General features: G+C 41.0%; 1 protein-coding gene across 4 annotated transcripts in view; it reads right to left on the reverse strand.

Moving 5' to 3' along the window:
• PLS3 (plastin 3) overlaps window positions 1–22,001 on the reverse strand; it is a 94,315-nt gene that overhangs the window by 29,525 nt on the left and 42,789 nt on the right. For 3 of the 4 annotated variants that reach the window (XM_040468459.1, XM_040468456.1, XM_040468457.1), the window contains exons 2-4: window positions 18,164–18,248; window positions 16,318–16,398; window positions 2,704–2,867 (exon numbers count right to left, since the gene is read on the reverse strand). In XM_040468459.1, the coding sequence (XP_040324393.1) occupies window positions 2,704–2,867; window positions 16,318–16,390 (237 nt within the window). In that variant the 5' untranslated portion in view covers window positions 16,391–16,398; window positions 18,164–18,248. The remainder of the gene's footprint in view (window positions 1–2,703; window positions 2,868–16,317; window positions 16,399–18,163; window positions 18,249–22,001) is intronic. The other variant, XM_040468458.1, reaches the window with a different exon arrangement.

The raw sequence follows: 22,001 nt of genomic DNA on the forward strand, positions 1-22,001 counted from the left end.
AACACTGGTTGTTTTTTGTTTTTTTTTTTAAATAGAAATAGCAACCCCCAACAAGTAATACCTACATAACATTTGCTATATGCCTGGCACTGTTCTAAGCACTTAGGTAAAGTTATTTAATCTGGCGAGGTCAGCGCTATTAGCAAAAGTCCTAAAACAGGTCAACAACTTATTACCATTATGCAAGACCAAGTTTCTCACTGTGAAAATAAGAGTCTAATGCAGACATCTCTGCTGAAAGAAACTGCCATGCCAGTCTTTTTAAAGATGCAGGGAAAAACCCCACTATAACCTTGTAGGTATAAAAATCCAGTAATTTAGTTTTGAAATACTTAGAAGAAACAAAATCAGAGTATTCAATTTAACTTGAATGTGTGAAGTTTACATATAATCTAGGGACTCTTTTCTGCCTATATATATATCATATATATATATATATATATATATATATATATTCTTCTCTGAAATTAACATAAACTGATTTTATCTGTAGGCTGGTTTGCAATTCATACCTCTTATGCAGTAATTTAAAAACACCCTAAGATGCACGAACATGTTTATTTCTACTGCTTTATGTTAATACCTGCCAGGAATAACTCGCCTCCTTTTTCATGGATAACTAAGATCTACCCATATTTTGACAATTTTTAAGATGTCTCACTGGTGACAAAGCAGATGGAAATGGATAGATATTGGATTGGACATCGAACTTTCAGTACGGTCATGCTGGTATCATTCTGAAACTTCGGGCAAGTTATTTTACTGTCCTTCATATTTCAAATTTCTTCAATAGAAGGGAGCTAACTGGAAAAAGCATTGGTCCCCTGTGTAAAGTCCGGGAAGCTACTTCCTTTTATCAGGAATCCAGGCTTTTGTTTTTAATTTGAAAAATGAAGGCGTATAAGCATATTGATTCCTTCCAATTTTAAAATGTACATACGAACATAAAATGCGCTCATTAATATCTTTAAAAAATTCCTAGTGATGCCAGAATTATGATGCATATCATTTACTTTTTAAGGATATAGTAAGGTAATCAAACCTCCTCACTTTAAAAGCCTCAAACAGCTGTGCAGAATCTGCCACATTTCAAAATATACAAAATTAAATATTTCCCCGAGGTCATTTTTCTCAAAGACACTTTCATAATTCTATCCTTAATAATACCGGCACGCTGCAAATCTTAATGATTTAGGTCTGCTCTTTCTAGTAGATCAAAATTCTAAGCAGTAAATTCTATCAGAAAATAACCGATCATAGTTAACTACTACTGCTCTGTGCTGCTTTAAATGCACAATTCAACATGCAGTTGTAAGGGGAGCATGTTACACATCAGAGGACATGCAACTTACTATTGAACACAGAATTCAAAACAAAAGGCTTTGGCAATAACTGAGGACAAAAACAGTGGGGAGGAAATCAGCATTTCAAAAGAAGTCGGCATGAACGATACCATTATAATTATGACGCATGTCTACATTTTTAAAACAGTAGCACCCCCACAAAATGCTATCAGCTCAGTAGACATCATTACTTAGTCAATTTCCTTCTGGAACACTGACAGTGTTCTAAAGGGGTTCGTTCTAATGGGAGAAAATATACCAGAATTTCACTGGCTCAGTTACCATGGTAGGAGGATAAGAGTGCTAGGAAGTTTGTGATAAACAGGAGGCACGAATTCCCTGTTTGTGATACAGTGAAAAGAATGCCTAATTAGGTCTAGTCAAACTCAGCCTTCAAGTAATAATAAATAAAACCAATAAAATCTTAAAAACAATTTTTTTTATGCTTATTTATTTTTGAGAGAGAGACGCAGAGTGTGAGTGGGAGAGGAGCAGAGAGAGAGAGACCAAGAGAGAGAGTCTGAAGCAGACTCCAGGCTCTGAGCTGTCAGCACAGAGCCCGATGCGGGGCTCGAACCCATGAATCATGAGATCATGACCTGAGCCAGTCGGACGTTCAACCGACTGAGCCACCCAGGCGCCCCTAAAACCAATAAAATCTTAATGGCGTTCTTAATTGAGGGAAGAGGCAACCGCTATTCTTTAATATACATCTCAAATACTCTGCCAATGAATATGGATGGAAAATGGCCTAGGTAACCTCGCCCACTGGCAGCTAAAGCATCAAGCTTCAATCAGAAGAGCTACGCATACACTCTCCAAGCACTGAGTACAGAACTAGAAACTACGTGCTTGGGACTCAAAAGATACGCTTCTAACTTTTAATTAGCCAAATTATCATCCTCGAGAAAATGGCACACTTAAATACTACCACCGCAAGAGAACGAAACATCTTTTTAATCAGAAAGTTCAACTCAGGAAGCTTCCAAGACTGTGAGTCAGGGTGTAGCGTTAAGATTTGGGAGCACACCGTTCCCCACGGGAGACGGAGCATCTCAAGGGTGGCACGTAGCACCTTGGAAAATGCCCTTTAATGATGCCCCCAAAGGAAACGGTTCGCATTTCACAGCGAGTCGTGAGTTCTGCCTTTGATTCTGTCCGTGTTCTTCTTCTCGATCGGTTTAAGATACTCCGACGGCTAAAAGAACTAACTCGATTTGGTGGGGTGAGAGAAATTGCATTAGTTGTAACAAGACGAATACGGTATATTTAGGGACTTGGGAAGACTTATTACCAGAAAATCCCTCTAGACAAAGGAATAATCATTACTCTGAATAATGGGGGATTTTCACATACTTACATAAACAAATTCATCGAAACTTATCTTCCCATCTTTATTCCTGTCACCATCCAGCATGAGTTTTTGAATTATTTCTCTCACTTTGTATCCCGGTAATGGCATATTGGCTTCCTTGAAAAGTTCATGAAGTTCATAGTCACAGATGAATCCATTGCTGTTGAGATCTTTGGACAAAGGGAGGGCAGGCGAGGAAGGAGAAAATTTAGGAGAAATAAATTAATCTGTGAGTATTTTTACCATCAGAGTGTTTTTCTTCATTTGAGACTTGGTTCATAAGCTTGCCTAAATATAGTGTTTGTTCTTGTTACTGTTTGTTATCTACGGTTGTTTAAAAGGGAAATGCAACTTTTAACTCAAAGGGCATGGGTTTACATCATGTTTCCTGTATTTTAAACAGTGTATAAGTAGCTTCACTTACAAATAGTAGCCCTAATATTAACAAAGCATAGTTGTCTCATAAACTTATTTTTAAATCATGAAGCTGACAGGACTTTAAAAAAAAATTAATAGACTCTACACCAAGAAAACGCTGCCATGGCATAAAACAATTTCTACGGTACCTACTTAAAACTTTTATGCCCCTCATTCTTCCATCGGTCCAATAGAATATTTTATAATATTACTTACACAGCACACCTGAAATTCAGCCACTCTCTCCAGTGCCAATTTTTTTCAAGAGTTAATGTAAATAAACATTAATCCAAGACAAATATAGAGTTCATAAAAATAAATGCAGTCCTAAAGTAATGCAAATATTTACCACGATTCTAGAAATAATCTTTTTATCTTTGTGCTAGGACAATTCTAACAGTATATATCTTAAGTGCCGAAAATACGTATCTTTAGTCTGAAACTGTTAAAAACGTGAAAAAAAAAAAACCTGAGGTGCCTGGGTGGCTCAGTCGGTTGAGTGTCCAACACTTGATTTCCGCTCGCATCATGATCCCAGGGTTGTGGATTGAGTCCCACATGGGGCTCTGGGCTGAGCAAGGAGCTTGCTTGAGATTCTCCCACTCTCCCTCTCTCTCTCTCTCTCTCTCTCTCTCTCTCTCTCTCTGCCCCTCTCCCCAGCTCATGCTCTCTCTCTCAAAAAAAAAAAGGGAGTTGGGGGGAGGACTGATGAATGACCAAAAGTTAATTTGCTGGGAAAGAGGGCTAATGTCCTGGGTGTTGTAATCACTCGGGCGTATTTTTTTTAACTAAAAAAAAATTGGACTTTCACCAGCAATTTCAAACACCTCCTGTTCAACAATCCTTCTTATTCCTTAGGTCCCCATTGAATTTCATATGTAAATTTAATTATTCTAATAAAAGGATACGATCTCAATAGAGAAATGACTCAAGATGACCACAGCACTGTTCAAGAAAATATACTGGGCAGTTAATTTACTTGATATGTGACTTTATTAAAAAATTTTGTTAATGCTTATTGATTTTTGAGAGAGCAAGAGAGGGAGAGCAGGGGAGGCGTCAGAGAGAGGGAGACAGAGGATCAGAAGCAGGCTCTGTGCCGTTAGCGGGGCTCGAACTCTCAAACCATGAGATCATGACCTGAGCCAAAGTCGGACGCTTAACCATCTGAGCCACCCAGGCGCCCCTCTATCTGACACGTCACTTTAAAACTGTACCAGGTACAGTTCTGGGAATTGGGGCCATCACCACCAACGAAAGAAAGTCCTGCTGTCCAAGGGCTCACATTCTAATGGCAACTAAACAGCAAATAACATATATCGTGAGGTAGAACTGTAAAATCACGCAATGTAAATAGAGCAGGGTAAGGGGCCGCAGACTGGGGGCTATTTTGCCCCTCGGGGAAACTTCAGAAATGTCTGGAGACGTTTTTGGTTGCTACAACGCGGGGGGGGGGGGTGGGCAGGGGGAAGGGTAGTGTGAGGGTGCTCCTGGCATCCAGTGTAGACAGCCGCCAAATATCCTACAAGGCCCATGACCCCCACTCACGATCCAGAATTATGCAGCTCAAAAGGTCAGTGGTCAAGGACAGCCACTTTGCTGAGGTTGTATCTGGATGAAGACCTCTGTGAGGTAAGATAGGGCATCACGTGGGTATCTGGGGGAAGAGATTTCAGGCAGAGGAAAGAGCACATGCGACATCGGTGATGCGGAAGAATGTCTGGTATGTTGAGAGAACAGTGAGGATCCAGTGTGAGTTGAGCATTTTAATGAAGTGTACTTCTAGAGTAAGCGAATGACTCCTAAACATAACTAGTACGTTTAAATCCATCACCGAGAGTATGTATACTTCGGAAACGTCATCCTCAAACTACCCAAAACTTCTGAAAATCATGATTATTTTCTTCCACAAAGGGCACTCAATGTCCCTAGGGCACATCTTTACGTTCGTTGCTTTGAATTAATGAAAGGCCATACATCCAACACTTTATTAGTAAAGTGTTTATATGTAGAAGTCAGTCCAGCAGCAACATCTGCAGTTGCTAGAAAGAACAAAGTAATCCACATGGTACTGTGGCAGGGTTTTAGCAATTTTTGATGAATGAAATTCTTGAGTTTAAATAGACCTCCTCCCATGCATATATCAATCTCTTTCTCCCATTTTCTTTAAAAAGTTAAAATAGAGGGAGACCTGGGTAGCTCAGTCAGTTAAATGTCTGACTCTTGGCTTTGGCTCAGGTCATGATCTCACGGTTCGTGGGTTTGAGCCCCGCATCAGGCTCCACGCTGACAGTGCAGAGCCTGCTTGGGATTCTCTCTCCTTCTCCCTCTTTCTCTGCCCCTCCCCTGCGCTCTCTCTCTCTCTCTCTCTCTCTCCCCCCCTCTCTCTCATAATAAACAAATAAACTTTAAAAAATGTTAAAATAGAAAAATTAAAAACAAATAGAGCTCAGTTCTAGGGTGTAAGTGTGGCATAGTGAAAGATATACAGCATAGTTGAAGGACAAGTGGGAGTATTGTGACATACGATTTGCATAAGTCACCTCTGTAGGTCTTTGTTTACCCATGTGTAAAGGAGTCCTTTGGATCAAATGACCTCCAAGGTCCCTTGCTGACTCTAACACTCTGATTCTAAATTTTTTTTTTAACGTTTATTTATTTTTGAGACAGAGAGAGACAGAGCATGAACGGGGGAGGGGCAGAGAGAGAGGGAGACACAGAATCTGAAGCAGGCTCCAGGCTCTGAGCTGTCAGCACAGAGCCTGACACGGGGCTTGAACTCACGGACTGTGAGATCGTGACCTGAGCCAAAGTCAGATGCTTAACCGACTGAGCCACCCAAGCGCCCCACGAACACTCTGATTCTAAATTTGAGTAGCTAAGACTTCACAAACCACACACACACTTTAAAAAGATATCGGAGGCAAAATCATAATGCATCTTAAAAACAAATATACAGTAATAACATTCTTATTTAAAATGTTAATAATTTTGGAAGAGGTTGGGAGCGGCGGGGGGGGGGGGGATCCCAAGCAGGCTCTGTGCTGTCAGCACAGCGCCTGACATGGGGCTCTATCTCATCAACTGCAAGATCATGACTTGAGCAGAAATCCAGAACCAGACGCTTAACCCACTGAGCCACCCAAGTGCCCCTACAGTAATAAACATTCTGATCACTACTATATCACATTACCTAAATACAACACTCCTTCGTTTTTTGATCTTTTAGAAAGGGATAGCTTATTCCTTGCAATTATCAAAAAGTCCACTTGGCAATTTCTGAGAGAGAAGTATTTTTTAAATGTATTCTCCTTTACCTTGACTTCTGAAAGGACATATCTGAGCATAATTTAACCTGTGATTGATTCCAGTTTCGACCTAGCATACAACAGGCGCTTCATTGTTCCCTTTGTGTTCTCAGTGGTACAATAGAAGCAGAAGGTAGAGAGGTTTTAAAATAAATATCAGAGAACTGTAAATGCAAAACTACAGGAAACTGACCAAAGCCCGGAGAGTCTGATCTACTTGGCGGTTTATTGGCCTTAGGTAGACTAGAGGTGTAGGCAATGCGGAGAATGAGCATTTGCGCGAGAGCCCTCTGTGAAATAACCTCTGTTGGGCATTAATTAGAAGACAGCTCACTGATGTGATTAAAAGATGTGAGGAAGCGTACTCACCCTAAAATATAACTAACATACAATAACCACATGCAGAAACTCCATTTTGAAGTAACAGTAGTAATAACAGATGCTGTTAGTAACTGACAGGAGCATTTGAAAAGGGTGTTGGAGGAATACGACTTGGTCATTCCAGAGCCATCTTCCTTATTAGGTTGCAAACCTCTTGGGTAAAGATTCTTTTGAATCTTTTTATCTCCACCCCAATATGTAGCACAGTACCTTGCACATAACAAGCAATGTGAAAACTAGTTTTTGTAGAACTGCTGATTCTCAAGTGTTAACTAGGAAAATAATGCTCTAATCTAATGAGCATTTTAACAACAGAATTAAACAATAACAAAAAATACAGAAATAGCACTAGAAGACTGAATGGCAATTCACCAGGAAACCATAACGACAGAAATATCTCTTAAATAACATTCAATCTCATTCCCTTTGTTCTAATCCTGTCCCCACCCGGCAGCCTTCAGATCTGTAATTTGGTTTTCTAAGTGAACACACCCACCAACGAGTACCCAAGTAGACAACCAGTGATGGTTGTCAGGTTGGGACTTCTCCTGTTCTAAATGTAGAAACCTGCTTTGGCTGTATTAAGAAATACCATGTGAACTTGTTTGGGCAGAAGTCGACCTCCAGAGAAAGCTGAGTACCTACTCTGTGGCAGGCACTGAGCTAGATACCAAAGATACAGAAATTAATCCGACAGAATCTCTTTGGCTCTTACTTGAAACTGTGCCTTTAAAATCCTTGTGAAGGGGCGCCTGGGTGGCTCAGTCGGTTAAGCGTCCGACTCTTGATTTCCGCTTAGGTCATGATCTCACAGTTCGTGAGTTTGAGCCCCCCATCGGGCTCTGCACTGACAGTGTGGTGCCTGCTTGGGATTCTCTCTCTCTCTCTCTCTCTCTCTCTCTCTCTCTCTCTCTCAAAGTAAATAAATAAACATTAAAAAAGTTAAAAAAAAAATAAAATCCTTGTGAAAATACGAAGTACTTGGAATATCTAGCTATCCTTTATCTTTCCGGAGAGGGGAAAAGAATCATTGAACATATGCATCTAGTTTGACATATTTTAAAAGTTTAACCTACTCTGCTATCTTTCCATATTTTATCAGCAGATCTAGCTTTTACTACCTCCCGTAATCAAAGACATTTTAGTGTTAGTACTAGTAAATTATCGCAAGCCTTTCTTAGAAGTCCTAAATCATATCTTTTGAAGACAACAATTTCAATTTCAATAAAAAGGCAGAGGGAGCCTAAAAAGGCAGCTTGCAATTAATTTTACAAAATCTCCCAGCTGGAAAAGTACTTGAAAGACAAAATAGGGTGCAATTATTTTTAAAGAGTTTTATGCTAATTTTATTTCCAATCCCTTGCCAACACACACACACACACACATGCACACGCACACACACCCCCTTAAACTATTATCAGAGATCTAATATGCTGTGCTTTAGAAAGCCAGAAAATGAGATCACACAATGGCATTTTAGAAAGCTTCTATCTCATTAGTGACATTATTAATCAGGATCTCAAAACTATGTTTGACAGCGAACTTTTTCTATTCTGCATTTTGATACAAACATGAGAATTTAATAATAAACTGACCCCCCAAAACAGAGACCTAGATCAAAAACAGTTTTAACAACTGGAAACTAACATCACAACCTGCTGGCATAATGGTGGCCCTTTATTTTCTCATTAAAGCTGCCGATATTCTGGAACCCCTTTCTGGCTCATTTGTCACTTCCTCATTACCTACACATTGGCATGGAGTTGGCCAGGTTCTGCATTTAGAAGACTCTTCTGTTCTAGCACCCTGTTTTCTTTTTTTTTTTTTTTAATTTTTGTTAATGTTTTTATTTATTTTTGAGACAGAGAGAGACAGAGCATGAGCAGGGGAGGGGCAGAGAGAGAGGGACACACAGAATCCGAAGCAGGCTCCAGGCTCTGAGCTGTCAGCACAGAGCCTGACACGGGGCTTGAACTCACGGACTGTGAGATCGTGACCTGAGCCAAAGTCGGATGCTTAACTGACTGAGCCACCCAGGAGCCCCTAGCACCCCATTTTCAACCATCTGATAAGGTAGATACTATCATACAGCCTATATTATCCAGAACATTCTTTTTATTTTTTTAATTTAAGTTTATTTATTTATTTTGAGAGAGAGAAAGAGGCAAAGAGGGGCAGACGGAGAGAGAGGGACAGAAGAGAATCCCAAGCAGGCTCCACACTGTCAGTGCAGAGCCTGATGCAGGGCTCAAACTCACAAACTGTGAAATCATGACCTGAGCCAAAATCAAGAGTTGGATGCTCAACTGACTGAGCCACCCAGGTGCCCCTGGAGCATTCTTTTTTTTTTTTTTTTAATTCTTTAAATTAAAATTTAATTTTTGAGAGAGATTTATTTTGATTTATTTTATTTTTTATTTTATTTTTTATTTTTTTTTCCAACATTTATTTATTTTTGGGACAGAGAGAGACAGAGCATGAATGGGGGAGGGGCAGAGAGAGAGGGAGACACAGAATCGGAAACAGGCTCCAGGCTCTGAGCCATCAGCCCAGAGCCTGACGCGGGGCTCGAACTCCCGGACCGCGAGATCGTGACCTGGCTGAAGTCGGACGCTCAACCGACTGCGCCACTCAGGCGCCCCTATTTTGATTTATTTTTGAGAAAGAGAGAGAGAGCCAGAGAGAGAGAGGGAGTTGGGGCGGGGCAGAGGGAAAAGGAGACACAGAATCTGAAGCAGGCTCCAGGCTCTGAGCTTGTCAGCATAGAGTCCGACACGGGGCTTGAACCCATGGACGGTGAGATCGTGACCTGAGCCGGAGTTGGACGCTTAACCGACTGAGCCACCCAGGTGCCCCTATCCAGAACATTCTTAATGTTTCTGCAAGCAAGTCTCAACTTTTGGGTTCAGAAAATATGATCGGTGCGAGTTGACATTAATGAATGGCAGGGAAAAAAACCCTACGCATCTACCCACTGAACAAAGTTCTTGCAGAAAGTGAGCAGCTAAATCTCAATAAATTGACAAAGTGTTCCTATTTTTAAAGAAAAATCACTATACTTAAAGGAAATCACTAACAGGTTCCCAATGCTGCTGAGTTCATCAGACAGGAACCAACTGTTTGTAACAACAGATTCTGTCTGTCGCTCTCTCTCTGTCTCTCTCTCTCTCTGATGACACATGTAGGTTCACATCTGCAGTCTGCTTTAAAAGAAACCCCCTTACGCTCTCGTACCATGTATTATTTTAAAGGCCCGTTAACTCAACGCCCTCCCCCAAGCAACCTTAAAGTAAATAAACTTATTATACGGCCATGTTCCTGCAGAAGTTTGAATCACACCAAGAATGCATATCCTTAAAAGGAAATGTTTTCCCTCCCCTTGCATCCTGTTATTTAAGCTATTTTAAGTACTTGTCTGGAGAAAGCTGAGCCAGAATTCAAGTGGTTTTGATTTTAGCTGCTGTTTTACACTGCCCATGTCCAGGTGCTATGTGGTGCAATTTATCACTTCAAACGCATCTTTTGCGGTGCTACGTCGTCTTATAAATCTGACAGTAAGAAAGAGTGGGATTTCCTTTGACCCCCAGGTTGTGTGTGTGTGTGTGTGTTGCTTTAACCATCCTTGAATCCGTCGAAATCTAGTGTCTTTCTCTATAAAGAGGTTGCATATGTGTGTCCTCATCTGCAACACATATTCAACGTCTTTACTAACTAACCCTTCCCGGACAGTGCTCATTAGGACTTAAAGAAGAAAAACCAATCAAGTATAGATGCACATCCTTTCAGAAAAGCTGGGTTTAAAAGTTCCATTTAGTTGAGCCAATATATGCCACAAAATTTTTCGCACTAGCAAAATGATAAAAGGAACCTATGTGTCTAACGATAACGCATTTGCACACGTGTGCGTGCACACATGCGCGATCCTGAATGCCCATGGAAGCACATGGAATGTTGATTTAAAAGACTTGGCCAAAAGGCTTGTGCCGAAGAATTTAGATTATATTCCAGCCTCAGATCTAAGCAGTAAAGTCGAGCTTTCATTAGGCATTAAAACTTTAGAAAAGGCAGCTGCTAAACATCTCCAGATGCTTAACTAAACGTGAGTTTTGCCTCTCACAGCTTATACCTATTGAGGTAGCTCAGTCCAGCAAATAGAAGAGGCAGTTTAATGAGTCCCAGCTAAGGGCAGAAGAGAGGTCGCTACCTAAGAGTTCATCCTAATAGTGGATCCTCAAAGGTGGAGGTCAAGTATAGCTGAAGGCTGGGCAAGATTAGAAGGCTGAGACCAAGTGATCAAAAATGTTGTCTATTGATCCTTTTCCACCTCAAAATTTCCAGCGGTTTGGCCATCATTTGCCACCTGCCGCCACTCTCCCCTTTAAAAACACATATGCGCCTCCACCCATGCTCCCAGAGCACGTTCTCACGTGTGCTCTTGCTCCTCACCTTGCACGTCCACATATTTGTGCGTCTATCTTCCACACCATCGAAACATGGTTTGCAGCCTCTCCCAAGACCTTCATTTCTAATATCCCCCCGATAATTAACCAGATGGCTCAGGGAAACAGCCCAGGTTAAGTTTACTTTTGGGGGGGTGGGGGGGGGTTGGGCTATAGTTTTTATTTTTTAAGTCATAATTAAACAAATATGCACCGGTGTAGTTTTATTGAATACTGGAAGTAAATTAAACTAAATCACTCTCCTCTTTGTGGCATCATCCTGATGTGGTTTTTATGTACTACAGAATATCGAGTAACTTGAAACAACTCAGCTTCCTGGGAGGTGAAAATCACCATAACCAAAATTTTTTGACTTAGTGTGGTGGGCAGCCACAAAGGAATATACCCACAGTATTCCTAGTCATTTACAAAACCCCGTTATTCTTTTATTTCAAAAATGCTGAATTTGTGGTTTTTTTTGTTTTTTTTTTTTTAAAGCTCAGTAGCATGCTTAGGAGAGAAAGAAGTCAGATGTCAGTGTTTGCAAGGTAAAGCCAATCTGAAAAGATTCACATTATGCACATTTATCTTTATGACAACTAATCACCCAAAGGACTTCTAGCGCTGAAAGGTTTTTTTTTTTTTTGTTTTTTTTTAGAAAGAACTTCTAGGCGTTTAAATTAAAACGGAAACATTATGAAGTAGGAAAAAAAACAAAACAAAAACAACCAGCACCACGGCTTCTGCTATCCCAGTGGGAAATCCTGGAAACAAACGTTGAGAAAATTGAAATAATTAAATGAAAATGTACTGCTTGGAGTGTAACACTAAGCAGGTGCAGAAAATGAAAGAAGGACTTTAAATCTTAATACGCAATGTATTGCTAGTAAAGAGAATTTCAAAGCACTATTAATTGATTGGACAAAACCTACGATTAGCAGTAATTACAGAGCGTTTCTTCACACACTATGATTTTGCTGAATTTCTAAAGAGATAATCAAGGCTATTATTGTTAATAGATGGGGGAAAAAAATCACATAATGATTTCCATATTTTGTCACAACCGAACAGAGTAGTCCTCCCTGCCGTCCCCCCACCAATAAGAAAAATTGTGCTTGACAGGAAAATCAGTTCTAGAGCTTGTTTTTATTTAAAAAAAAAAATTTTTTTTTCAACGTTTATTTATTTTTGGGACAGAGAGAGACAGAGCATGAACGGGGGAGGAGCAGAGAGAGAGGGAGACACAGAATCGGAAACAGGCTCCAGGCTCTGAGCCATCAGCCCAGAGCCTGATGCGGGGCTCGAACTCAGGGACCGCGAGATCGTGACCTGGCTGAAGTCGGACGCTTAACCGACTGCGCCACCCAGGCGCCCCTAGAGCTTGTTTTTAAAATCACGTTTCCCTGGGGCACCTGGTTGGCTCAGTCGGTCCAGCCCAGGTCATTATCTTGAGGTTTGTGAGTTCAAGCCCCGCATCGGGCTCTGTGCCGACAGGCAAGAGCCTGGAGCCTGCTTTGGATTCTGTGTCTCCCTCTCTCTCTCTGCCCCTGCTCTGCTCGCGCTCTCTCTCTCTCTCCCTCAAAAATAAAAATAAATATTAAAAAAAATTTCAAATCACGTTTCCCTGAATGAAAAACAAAACAAAAAAAAAGATTTCCATAACACCTTTGACAGTTGCCTGAGGGCTCCATAACTAATAACTAAAAACTACAGAGGTTTTAAAGGAAAATCAAAAGATTCAGCTAGGTCTTTAAACACTATTCTAAAAGACACACTACTTACAAGCCTTTATTATGTTGAAAAATATATATAAATTTTACGTGCTACAATGTGATGGCCAAAACCTTTAGTAATAAATTCCACCATGATGAAAATCTTCGTAACAAAGGCCCTTTTAGTTTACGGTTGATAGTGACAAAATCTCAGGGCAAGAAAGAAAAGATTATGTATAATTCCTTGGGATTCAGTCAATTAAATATTTATTGAGAACCTGACGTGTATGCAACACTGAGCTAGATACAGAGCGGGGAATGCAAAAGAATAATATGCAGAAGAGGCAGGAATTGTGGACTCCGGAATTTCCATTTACAGCATATAGAGTAATAAGGGTCTGCGTACCTTAGGAATTAAAAAAAAATTTTTTTTGATGTTTATTTTTGAGAGAGAGAAAGAGAGAGAGACAGAGTGTGAGTGGGGGAGGGGCAGGGAGAGAGGGAGACACAGGATCCAAAGCAGGCTCCAGGCTCCGAGCTGTCAGCAGGGAGCCCGATGAGGGGCTCGAACCTACAATCTGTGAGATCATGACCTGAGTGGAAGTCAGATGCTTAACCAACTGAGCCACCCAGGCACCCCCACAACCATCATTTTATACAGTGTCCCAGAAAAAGAGTTAGAATATTGGGGTCGGGGGGACATCTGTCAAGTGTTACTAGCAAACTACTAAGGGGCAGAAACAAGTTTTTGAGAGACAGAGCATGAGTGGGGGAGGGGCAGAGAGAGCGGGAGATACAGAATCCGAAGCAGGCTCCAGGCTCCGAGCTGTCAGCGCAGAGCCCGACAAGGGGCTCGAACCTATGAACCGTGAGATCATGACCCGAACCAAAGTCAGATGCTTAACCGACTGAGCCACCCAGGCACCCCTATTCGAAATAAATATATGTCTATTAGGGACATCAGTAGGACGTATGATCCAATCTGCTGTCTTTGGGAAACTCCTTATCCACCCTAACCCCTGCAGGATTGATTGATTGATTGATTGATTGATTGATTTTAAATATTTATTTATTTTTGAGAGAGACAGAGACAATGCGAGTGGGTTAGGGACAGAGAGAGAGAGTGAGACACAGAATCCAAAGCAGGCTCCAGGGTCTGAGCTGTCAGCACAGAGCCCGACGCGGGGCTCGAACTCACAAGCTGTGAGATCATGACCTGAGCCGAAGTCAGACGCTCAACCGACTGAGCCACCCAGGCGCCCCAAGGTGCAGGATTTAAAATAGACAGTAGTTCTACAGTGACTCTTTCCTTCAGTCCAAGCTCTAACTGATCCCTCATGTTTTGTACTTAACCCTGGTTCCTATGTGGAGATAACTGGTCAACCCTCTTTGTGTCTTTAAAGCTTTCGAGGAGCAGTTAAGCTCTTTTACGGATGAGAGTATTTCAGTGCCCTCAAGTAAAACATATTTGAAGAGCTTTAATTTTAAAACGAAATTGCACACAATTGTTTTCAAGGTGCTGCACACGAGAACAAGGCCTGTATTAAACAATAAACGTGTATTTGAGGAAATGAGGCCTTTAAGATTCAATAATGGCAATAATAAGTCATGGTCCTTACCCCAAGATTCTATTCATAAAGACAGAAATTAGGCCGTCCCTCAAACTGAAAGACGAACATAAGAAAAAAAAGAAGGTTCAAAGGATATGCAATGCTAAAACAATTATGACAAGGATATTTCTATAGAATAATGAGATTTAAAAAATCTTGCAGCCAGGAATTCACCTGTTATTTTCTTGCAATCAATCGAACATCAGGAGAGTACCAGATAATACTCTCCTTACGGTAAGTAGTAACTATGGCCAGTTAACAGACTCCTTTTTTTCTTTTTCTCATAGACACTCAGAAAATTATGTTCGATTCAGGCCTACCCAATTTTTTCCACTTAGAGTTATTTTTTTTAATGTTTACTTTGAGACAGAGAAAGCGTGTGCACACACATGAGTTGGGGAGGGATAGTGAGAGAGGGACAGAGAGAATCCCAAGCAGGCTCCACACTGTCAGAGCAGAGCCCGAAGCGGGGCTCGATCCCACGAACCATGAGCTCGAGAGCCGAAATCACCTGAGCAGAAAACAAGAGTCAGAAGCTTAACAGACTGAGCAGAGGGGCACCTCTGCTTAGAATTCTGAGGAGATTATGAATAGTCACCCCGGTGAGGCATCATTATTCTTCCCAAGGCCTGCTGTTAGCCTTAAACGCCTTCGCAGAAAAAGCTGTTCCGAAATGTACGGAAATAGAGATGTACATGTCCTGGCTTTTCATTAACGAGGTTTGTAACATAGGTCAGAGAGTCAGTTCTGATTTAAATAACAAATCATTATGATCTAACTTGACACCCTTTGATCAAGGAGATACCACATACTAGCAGCTTACCTCTTTAGGCCCATGTTGACTCACGTGAGTACATACATCGATCATCAGTTCTTACCCTGTTTTCTCACTATCTTCTATTGATAGGACATGAGCACTGAAATTTGGAATGTAAATACTATCAACTGCTTCCATAGCTGCGAAATTCTAAGACATGTTCTGTGATGTTTAAGGAAAAACCGAATGGCATGCTACGTCTTCCCATCTTATGCTGATACTACAGCTTAACGTGAGAAGGTTGAACAGACTGTGTTATCCAAAGGCACAGAAGCTCCATGAGAAAGGCCACAAAGCCAAGCTAATCAGGGAAAGGCAAAACATCAGCTAATTGAAGGAATCACCTAAGGTTTTCAGGGGTCACACGTCCCTCTGAGAATATGGTGAAGGCTCCAATACTCTCCTAAGAAATATATGCTATATAATACAGTTAACAACCAAAGATTTGTCTAAGAATTTCAGGAGCCACAGTGGCCCCCAGCGAAGGACTGGTACCCAGGACTAAAAACCTTTGACCATATTAGATAATCTACCTTTTTTATTTTTCTTATTGGTATGCTATGGAATTTATTTCATAGGACCACTTTTTTTTTTTTTTTTTTACAAAGAAGTACATCACCCTGTTTATTTGTTATTTATTTATTTATTGTTAAGTAATCTCTGGGCACAACATGGTGCTTGAACTCACGACCCCAAGATCAAGAGTCACACGCTCTACTAACGGAGCCATTCAGCCGGCCCTTGACCATATTAGATAATAGACGTAATTAGAAATAATAGTTTAACGTGTTGCTCCTAAAACTTTATCCCGCTGATTTTAACTACCTTGCCCTACGGTTCACGATTAACCATTCATATAATTTTTTAGAGAAATAACTTTTATCAGGGCCACATAATTATTGCTTTACTATAGGTAACGCTGTAAAAAATACTCACCAACTTTTGCAAAGGCCTCTTTCAGTTCATCAAGCTCATCTTTGGAAATCTGAGTGGTAGCCATCTCGTCCATTTAAAGGTCTAAAGAGAAACCAAAAAGGTTTACGACTGAGCGATGTTTGTGATGAATATATGATAAGCATTCCTGTGAAATTCTCATCTTAGAATTTAAACAGAATTGCCAACTGCTAAAAGCATCTGAATACGTTCCCATATTTATAGCTAAAGGCATCATGAAGAAAACAAACACATGAGAAGTCATGATTTACCAAAAGTTATTCAGACCAAAAAAGTCTCTGAATCTTCCTTTCAAGAACAAAATCTTACGCTCCTAAGTGTAAGGAAGGGCCAAGGTACCCAGCAATGACAGGAAAGAGATACATCCTAGAAATTCTTGGTTATTCATGCCCAAACTAAAAGTCAAAATCGCCTGACCAAAGACTCACGTACAATGTAACTGTTCGATTAAGCCTTTATCTCTCTTTCTTTCTTACTGGCTCTTTACATTTTTTTCCGGCTTTATTGAGAGATAATTGACATGTAATATCGTGTACGTTTAAGGTGTATACCACGATGATTGGATATACTAACATACTGTGAAATGATTACTACAACAAGGTTAGTTAGCACATCCAGCACCTCACACAGTTACCATTTTTTCCATTAAGTCACTTTAAAATCATTCATTGCGGGGGCATCTGGGTGGCTTAGCTGGTTAAGCGATCGGCTCTTGGTTTCAGCTAAGATCGTAATCCCACAGTTTGAGGGAGGAAGCCCTGCGTCGGGCTCTGAGCTGACAGCACGGAGCCTGCTTGGGATTCTCCCTCTCTCCCTCTCTCTCTGCCCCTCCCCGACCCGTGCTCTTTCTCTCAAAATAGATAAACATTAAAAATAAATAAATAAATAAATAAGGGCGCCTGGGTGGCTCAGTTTGTTGAGAATCCAGCTTCTGCTCCAGTCATGATCTCGCCGTTTGTGAGTCAGACACCCCCATTAAAGGAGCGTTCATATAACTTACATTATTTGGGTTTAATACATAATTGGGTTCCAAATACATAATTTGCATTCTGACTGGGCCCTATTTTACCTACTTAACCAACAGAGCTGGGGTTGACAAACTGTGGCCTGTGGGCCACATCTGGACTACTGCCTATTTCTGCACTTCCCCCAAGCTAAATATGGTTTGTAAAGAAAGAAAAACATTTGCAGTCAGTTTTGATAAGGCACGTTAACTTTGAGCCCTAATTAAGGGAAAGGTTATCCCCCTCCAAGAGCGAATTCTATTTTTCTCAGCAGTAGATGTGTATTACAAAATAGTACTCTATTAGTAGTAGTAGTAGTAGTATAGTTTGAATTTTGTCAGCAAAAATTCATGGAAATAATATTATTACATCCTTGATATTAATAATATAATATTTTTGATTTTGACTCTTGGCCCATAACACTTATGATCTGGACCTTTATAGAAAAATCTTCTTGAGCTCCACAACAGAGGAAGGAGGTCTGTATCACAATGGGTAATCCCCAAATACAAACCTGTCCACAATTTTTGGACAGAGAGGAATAAAAATAATTATGTCTTGCTCTGGGTTTGTTTATTTGGGGGGGAGGGGGATTTATTTTTTCTCAGTCTTTTTTAAGGACTTTATTTTTATAGCAGACTTTTAGGTTCGTAGCAAAATTGAACAGGGAGCACAGAGATTTCAGGCCTCGTGCAATCCTTCAGCAGTCACATGCACAGCCAACACCATTATCAACATCCCCCACCAGAGGTGGCTCCTTTGTTAGAAAAACAGACTTTTAAAAAACAGAAAACAGAACTTGCTTCTTTATAAACTTTTCTTACCTAGGATGTTAAAATGTCGCGAAAGAGGGACAAATGTCTCAGTAGATAAGTTGGGTAAAAACACCTTTCAGAGTAGTCTGAGGCTCTATAAGGTAAAGAAAGATCTTCAGTTAGATATGAGGTAGGCATTTTAAAAAGTTAAGAGTAAAAAGCAATTTTTCATGTTAAGCTATAACGTAATGACGATGGTACTTTTAAAAAGTATCCTTTATTTTACTATTATGATGTTTAACACTTCTGATTACAAAAATACTATATAGGATTTACTCCAATTTTCTTTTCTGTTTAAAAATAAGGTTATTTATTTATTTTGAGAGAGAGAGAGCACAAGTAAGGTGAGAGAGAGAAAGAGAGAGAGAGAGAAAGAGAGAGAGAGAGAGAGAGAGAGAGAGAGAGAGAGAATCCCAAGCAGGTTCCGCGCTGTCGGCACAGAGCCCGATGTCGGGCTCGAACCCACAAACCATGAGATCATGACCTGAGCTGAAACCAAGAGTATGGCGCTCACCCAACCGAACGACCCAGGCGCCCTCCAAGTTTCTTTACACAAGTTTTACATAGTCAAGTTTTCTTTTTTTTTAAATTTTTTTTTTAACATTTATTTATTTTTGAGACAGAGAGAGACAGAGCATGAACGGGGGAGGGTCAGAGAGAGGGAGACACAGAATCTGAAACAGGCTCCGGGCTCTGAGCTGTCAGCACAGGGGCCCGATGCGGGGCTCGAACTCACGGACCGCAAGATCGTGACCTGAGCCGAAGTCGGCGCTCAACCGACTGAGCCACCCAGGCGCCCCCATAGTCAAGTTTTCAATATGAAATCATTAACCATCTCCATGAACTTCACCATGTAGAACAAGGGCACAGAAAGTTTGAAAATGAGACTGTCTCAGAAAATCCAAAACACTTGGCTTCTCCTTATCTCTGAAGGTCCTTTCCAGTTTGGGCAGTTTGGGCATCAGTAATGATCTAAAGTATTTGAGTTAAAGAAACAAAGACAAGTGATTTATTCTCATACTACCCTATCACTCCCTTACGAAAGGGAATATTAGATAAAGAGGGTTCTAGACATAGCTCCCCCTCCTGCCCCCACGCTTCATCCCTGCTGACTAAACCCTTCTCCCCCACCCCCATGGTTTCTCCCCTTTGCGGGTCCGCAAGGCTGAACAGGGCAGAAATCTCTTTCCCTCTTCTTCACGCTCCTCCCCAACGCAAACACATCTATCCTCACACACTTTTACCAATATTTCAGGCATCAGTTGTATGTCTAGTTCCTGCCCTCAAGGAATTTACAGTCTGGGGAGGGCAACATATAAATAATTATAATTGGACACAAAGGAAATTAGTGGCTGCAATAAAGAGATAGAAGGGAAAAGGCTCTGGAGACTTGGAAGAATATTCATTTCTTTTCAGATAGGCCAGGAAAGAGGTAGTTTTGTTCTTCCTGCAAAATTAGGAAACACTTAGATCTCACAGAAATGACTTCAAGGCAACCATTTACTTACAAAAGAATATTAACAGAGGGGTGCCTGGGTGGCTCAGTTCAGTTCAGCGCCTGACTCTTGATTTTGGTTCAGGTCATGATCTCTCAGTTCTTGGGTTCGAGCCCCGCAGCAGGCTCTGCATTGATAGCACGAAGCCTGCTTGGGATTCCTCTCTCTTTCTCTGCTTCTCCCTTGCATGTGCTCACTCTCTCTCAGAAATAAAATGGGTAAATTTTATTAAAATATTAATACAGTTGGAAACTACACTTACGGTGGTGAGCATTGAGCAATGTATAGAATTGTTGAATCACGAAGCAATCTACCTGAAACGAATCATTATGTCAACTACACTTCAATAATAAAAATTTTAAAAAATCAATACGACTCAGCATTAAAAAAAGACACCAGAATATACTTTCAGGTTTTACTTTTTTTTTAATATTATTTTTGAGAGAGAGTGACAGAGCATGAGCAGGGGAGGGACAGAGAGAGAGGGAGACACAGAATCCGAAGCAGGTTCCAGGCTCTGAGCTTTCAGCACAGATCCCGACTCGGGGCTTGAACTCACGAACTGTGAGATCACGACCTGAGCTGAAGTCAGGTGCTTAACCAACTAAGCTACCCAGGCACCCCTACTTTCAGGTTTTCTAATTTCTTATTCTTGTCTAATTATCTCAATGAAAGCCTAAAGTGATTTCTTTTACACTGTAGGGGAGCAAGTATACCACCCCAAAATATGCCTCTTTGGCATATTATTTTCAGCTGGTTATTTTTAATAGCGAACACTGGTGGGGCTCTGGAAACTGAGAAGTTAACCTTTTGTACAAAATATTTACATTCGTAAGGGAACTCTCCATGTGTCCTGGCATCTCCCGGCTGTAACAGGAAGAGAATATTGAAATCTCTAGAAACTCTTATTAATGGAGGAAGGCACAGTCTTAAATCTGCATGACAAGCTTACGGTTGTTTACTGCGCTTTTCCTGGTTACCTCCCATGACTGACTCCCCACCCCCAGCAGCTTCTTTTGTTTTTAGCCTAGAAGTGGTATTTCAGGTGGTAGCTTCAGCCATTTCAGAGAGGTGCTCAGTTTTCCAGGGTCTCTCCTATGGATGCAGGAGGTATATATGTTATTAAACTTCTTTTTTTTTATTTAAAAAAATTTTTTTAATGTTTATTTATTTTTGAGAGAGAGAGAGAGAGAGAGAGAGAGAGAGAGGGAGAGAGACAGAACATGAGAGGGCGAGGGGCAGACAGAGAGGGAGACACAGAATCCAAAGCAGCCTCCAGGCTCTGAGCTGTCAGCACAGAGCCCGACAAGGGGCTCGAACCCACCAACCGTGACATCATGACCTGAGCCGAAGCTGGATGCTCAAGTGACCGAGCCACGCAGCGCCCCTATGTTATTAAACTTCTGTATGTCTCCTGTTAATCTTTATCATGTCAATTTAATTAGACCAGCCAAAGAACCTAGAAGGGCGGAAGAAGACATTTTTTTTCTCCCCAACAACAACTACAACTCACAGGAGACTTCAGGAGGCACATCTGAATAAGAATGAAAAGAATTGGAACATGCAAATGTCCCCAAAACAACATTTCCAGGCAAGATGGTCCAGGAAAACAGAATAGTTTAGGAGTTTCTCGCTTAAATAAACTCAGTTTCGTTTATTTATAATTACATGAAATAACTGCTACCCTGAGGCACCTGAGCTACTACTAAATACAAAGTCAAATTTAAAAGCCTTGCCATATATGCTTTAGTTGATAAAAGTCACAATTTTTAAAATAATTTTTATTTACTTTTGTGAGAGACAGAGACAGTGTGAGCAGGGGAGGGGCAGGAGTGGTAGAGAAAGGTAATCTCAAGCAGGCTCTGAACTGCTAGGACAGAGCCCGACGTAGGGCTCGAACCCATGAAACCGTGAGATCATGACCTGAGCTGAAACCGAGAGTCTGATGCTTAACCAACTGAGCCACCCAGGCGCCCGATAAAAGTCACAATTTTTATTTTATTTTTTTAAATGTTTGTTTATTTTTGAGAGAGAGCGAGAGAGAGAGAGCCCGTGTGAGCGAGCAGGGGAGGGACAGAGAGAAAGGGAGACACTCAATCTGAAGCAGGTTCCAGGCTCCGAGCTGTCAGCCCAGAGCCCGACGTGAGGCTCGAACTCATGAACCGTGAGATCATGACCTGAGCTGATGTCGGCCACCTAACCGACTGAGCCACCCAGCTGCCCCTGATGGTATCTTTCTTTCCAGTTTATTTATTTATTCTGAGAGAGAGAGAGAGGGGGGCTGCCAGGTAGGTATTTAATATTAAGGTTTTAAAAATTAAAATCTTACAAATCAAAATGACAGCAGCTCT

The sequence above is a fragment of the Herpailurus yagouaroundi genome, unplaced genomic scaffold, assembly GCF_014898765.1.
Source record: "Herpailurus yagouaroundi ecotype Mexico unplaced genomic scaffold, PumYag 67700, whole genome shotgun sequence".
Lineage (NCBI taxonomy): Eukaryota > Metazoa > Chordata > Mammalia > Carnivora > Felidae > Herpailurus > Herpailurus yagouaroundi.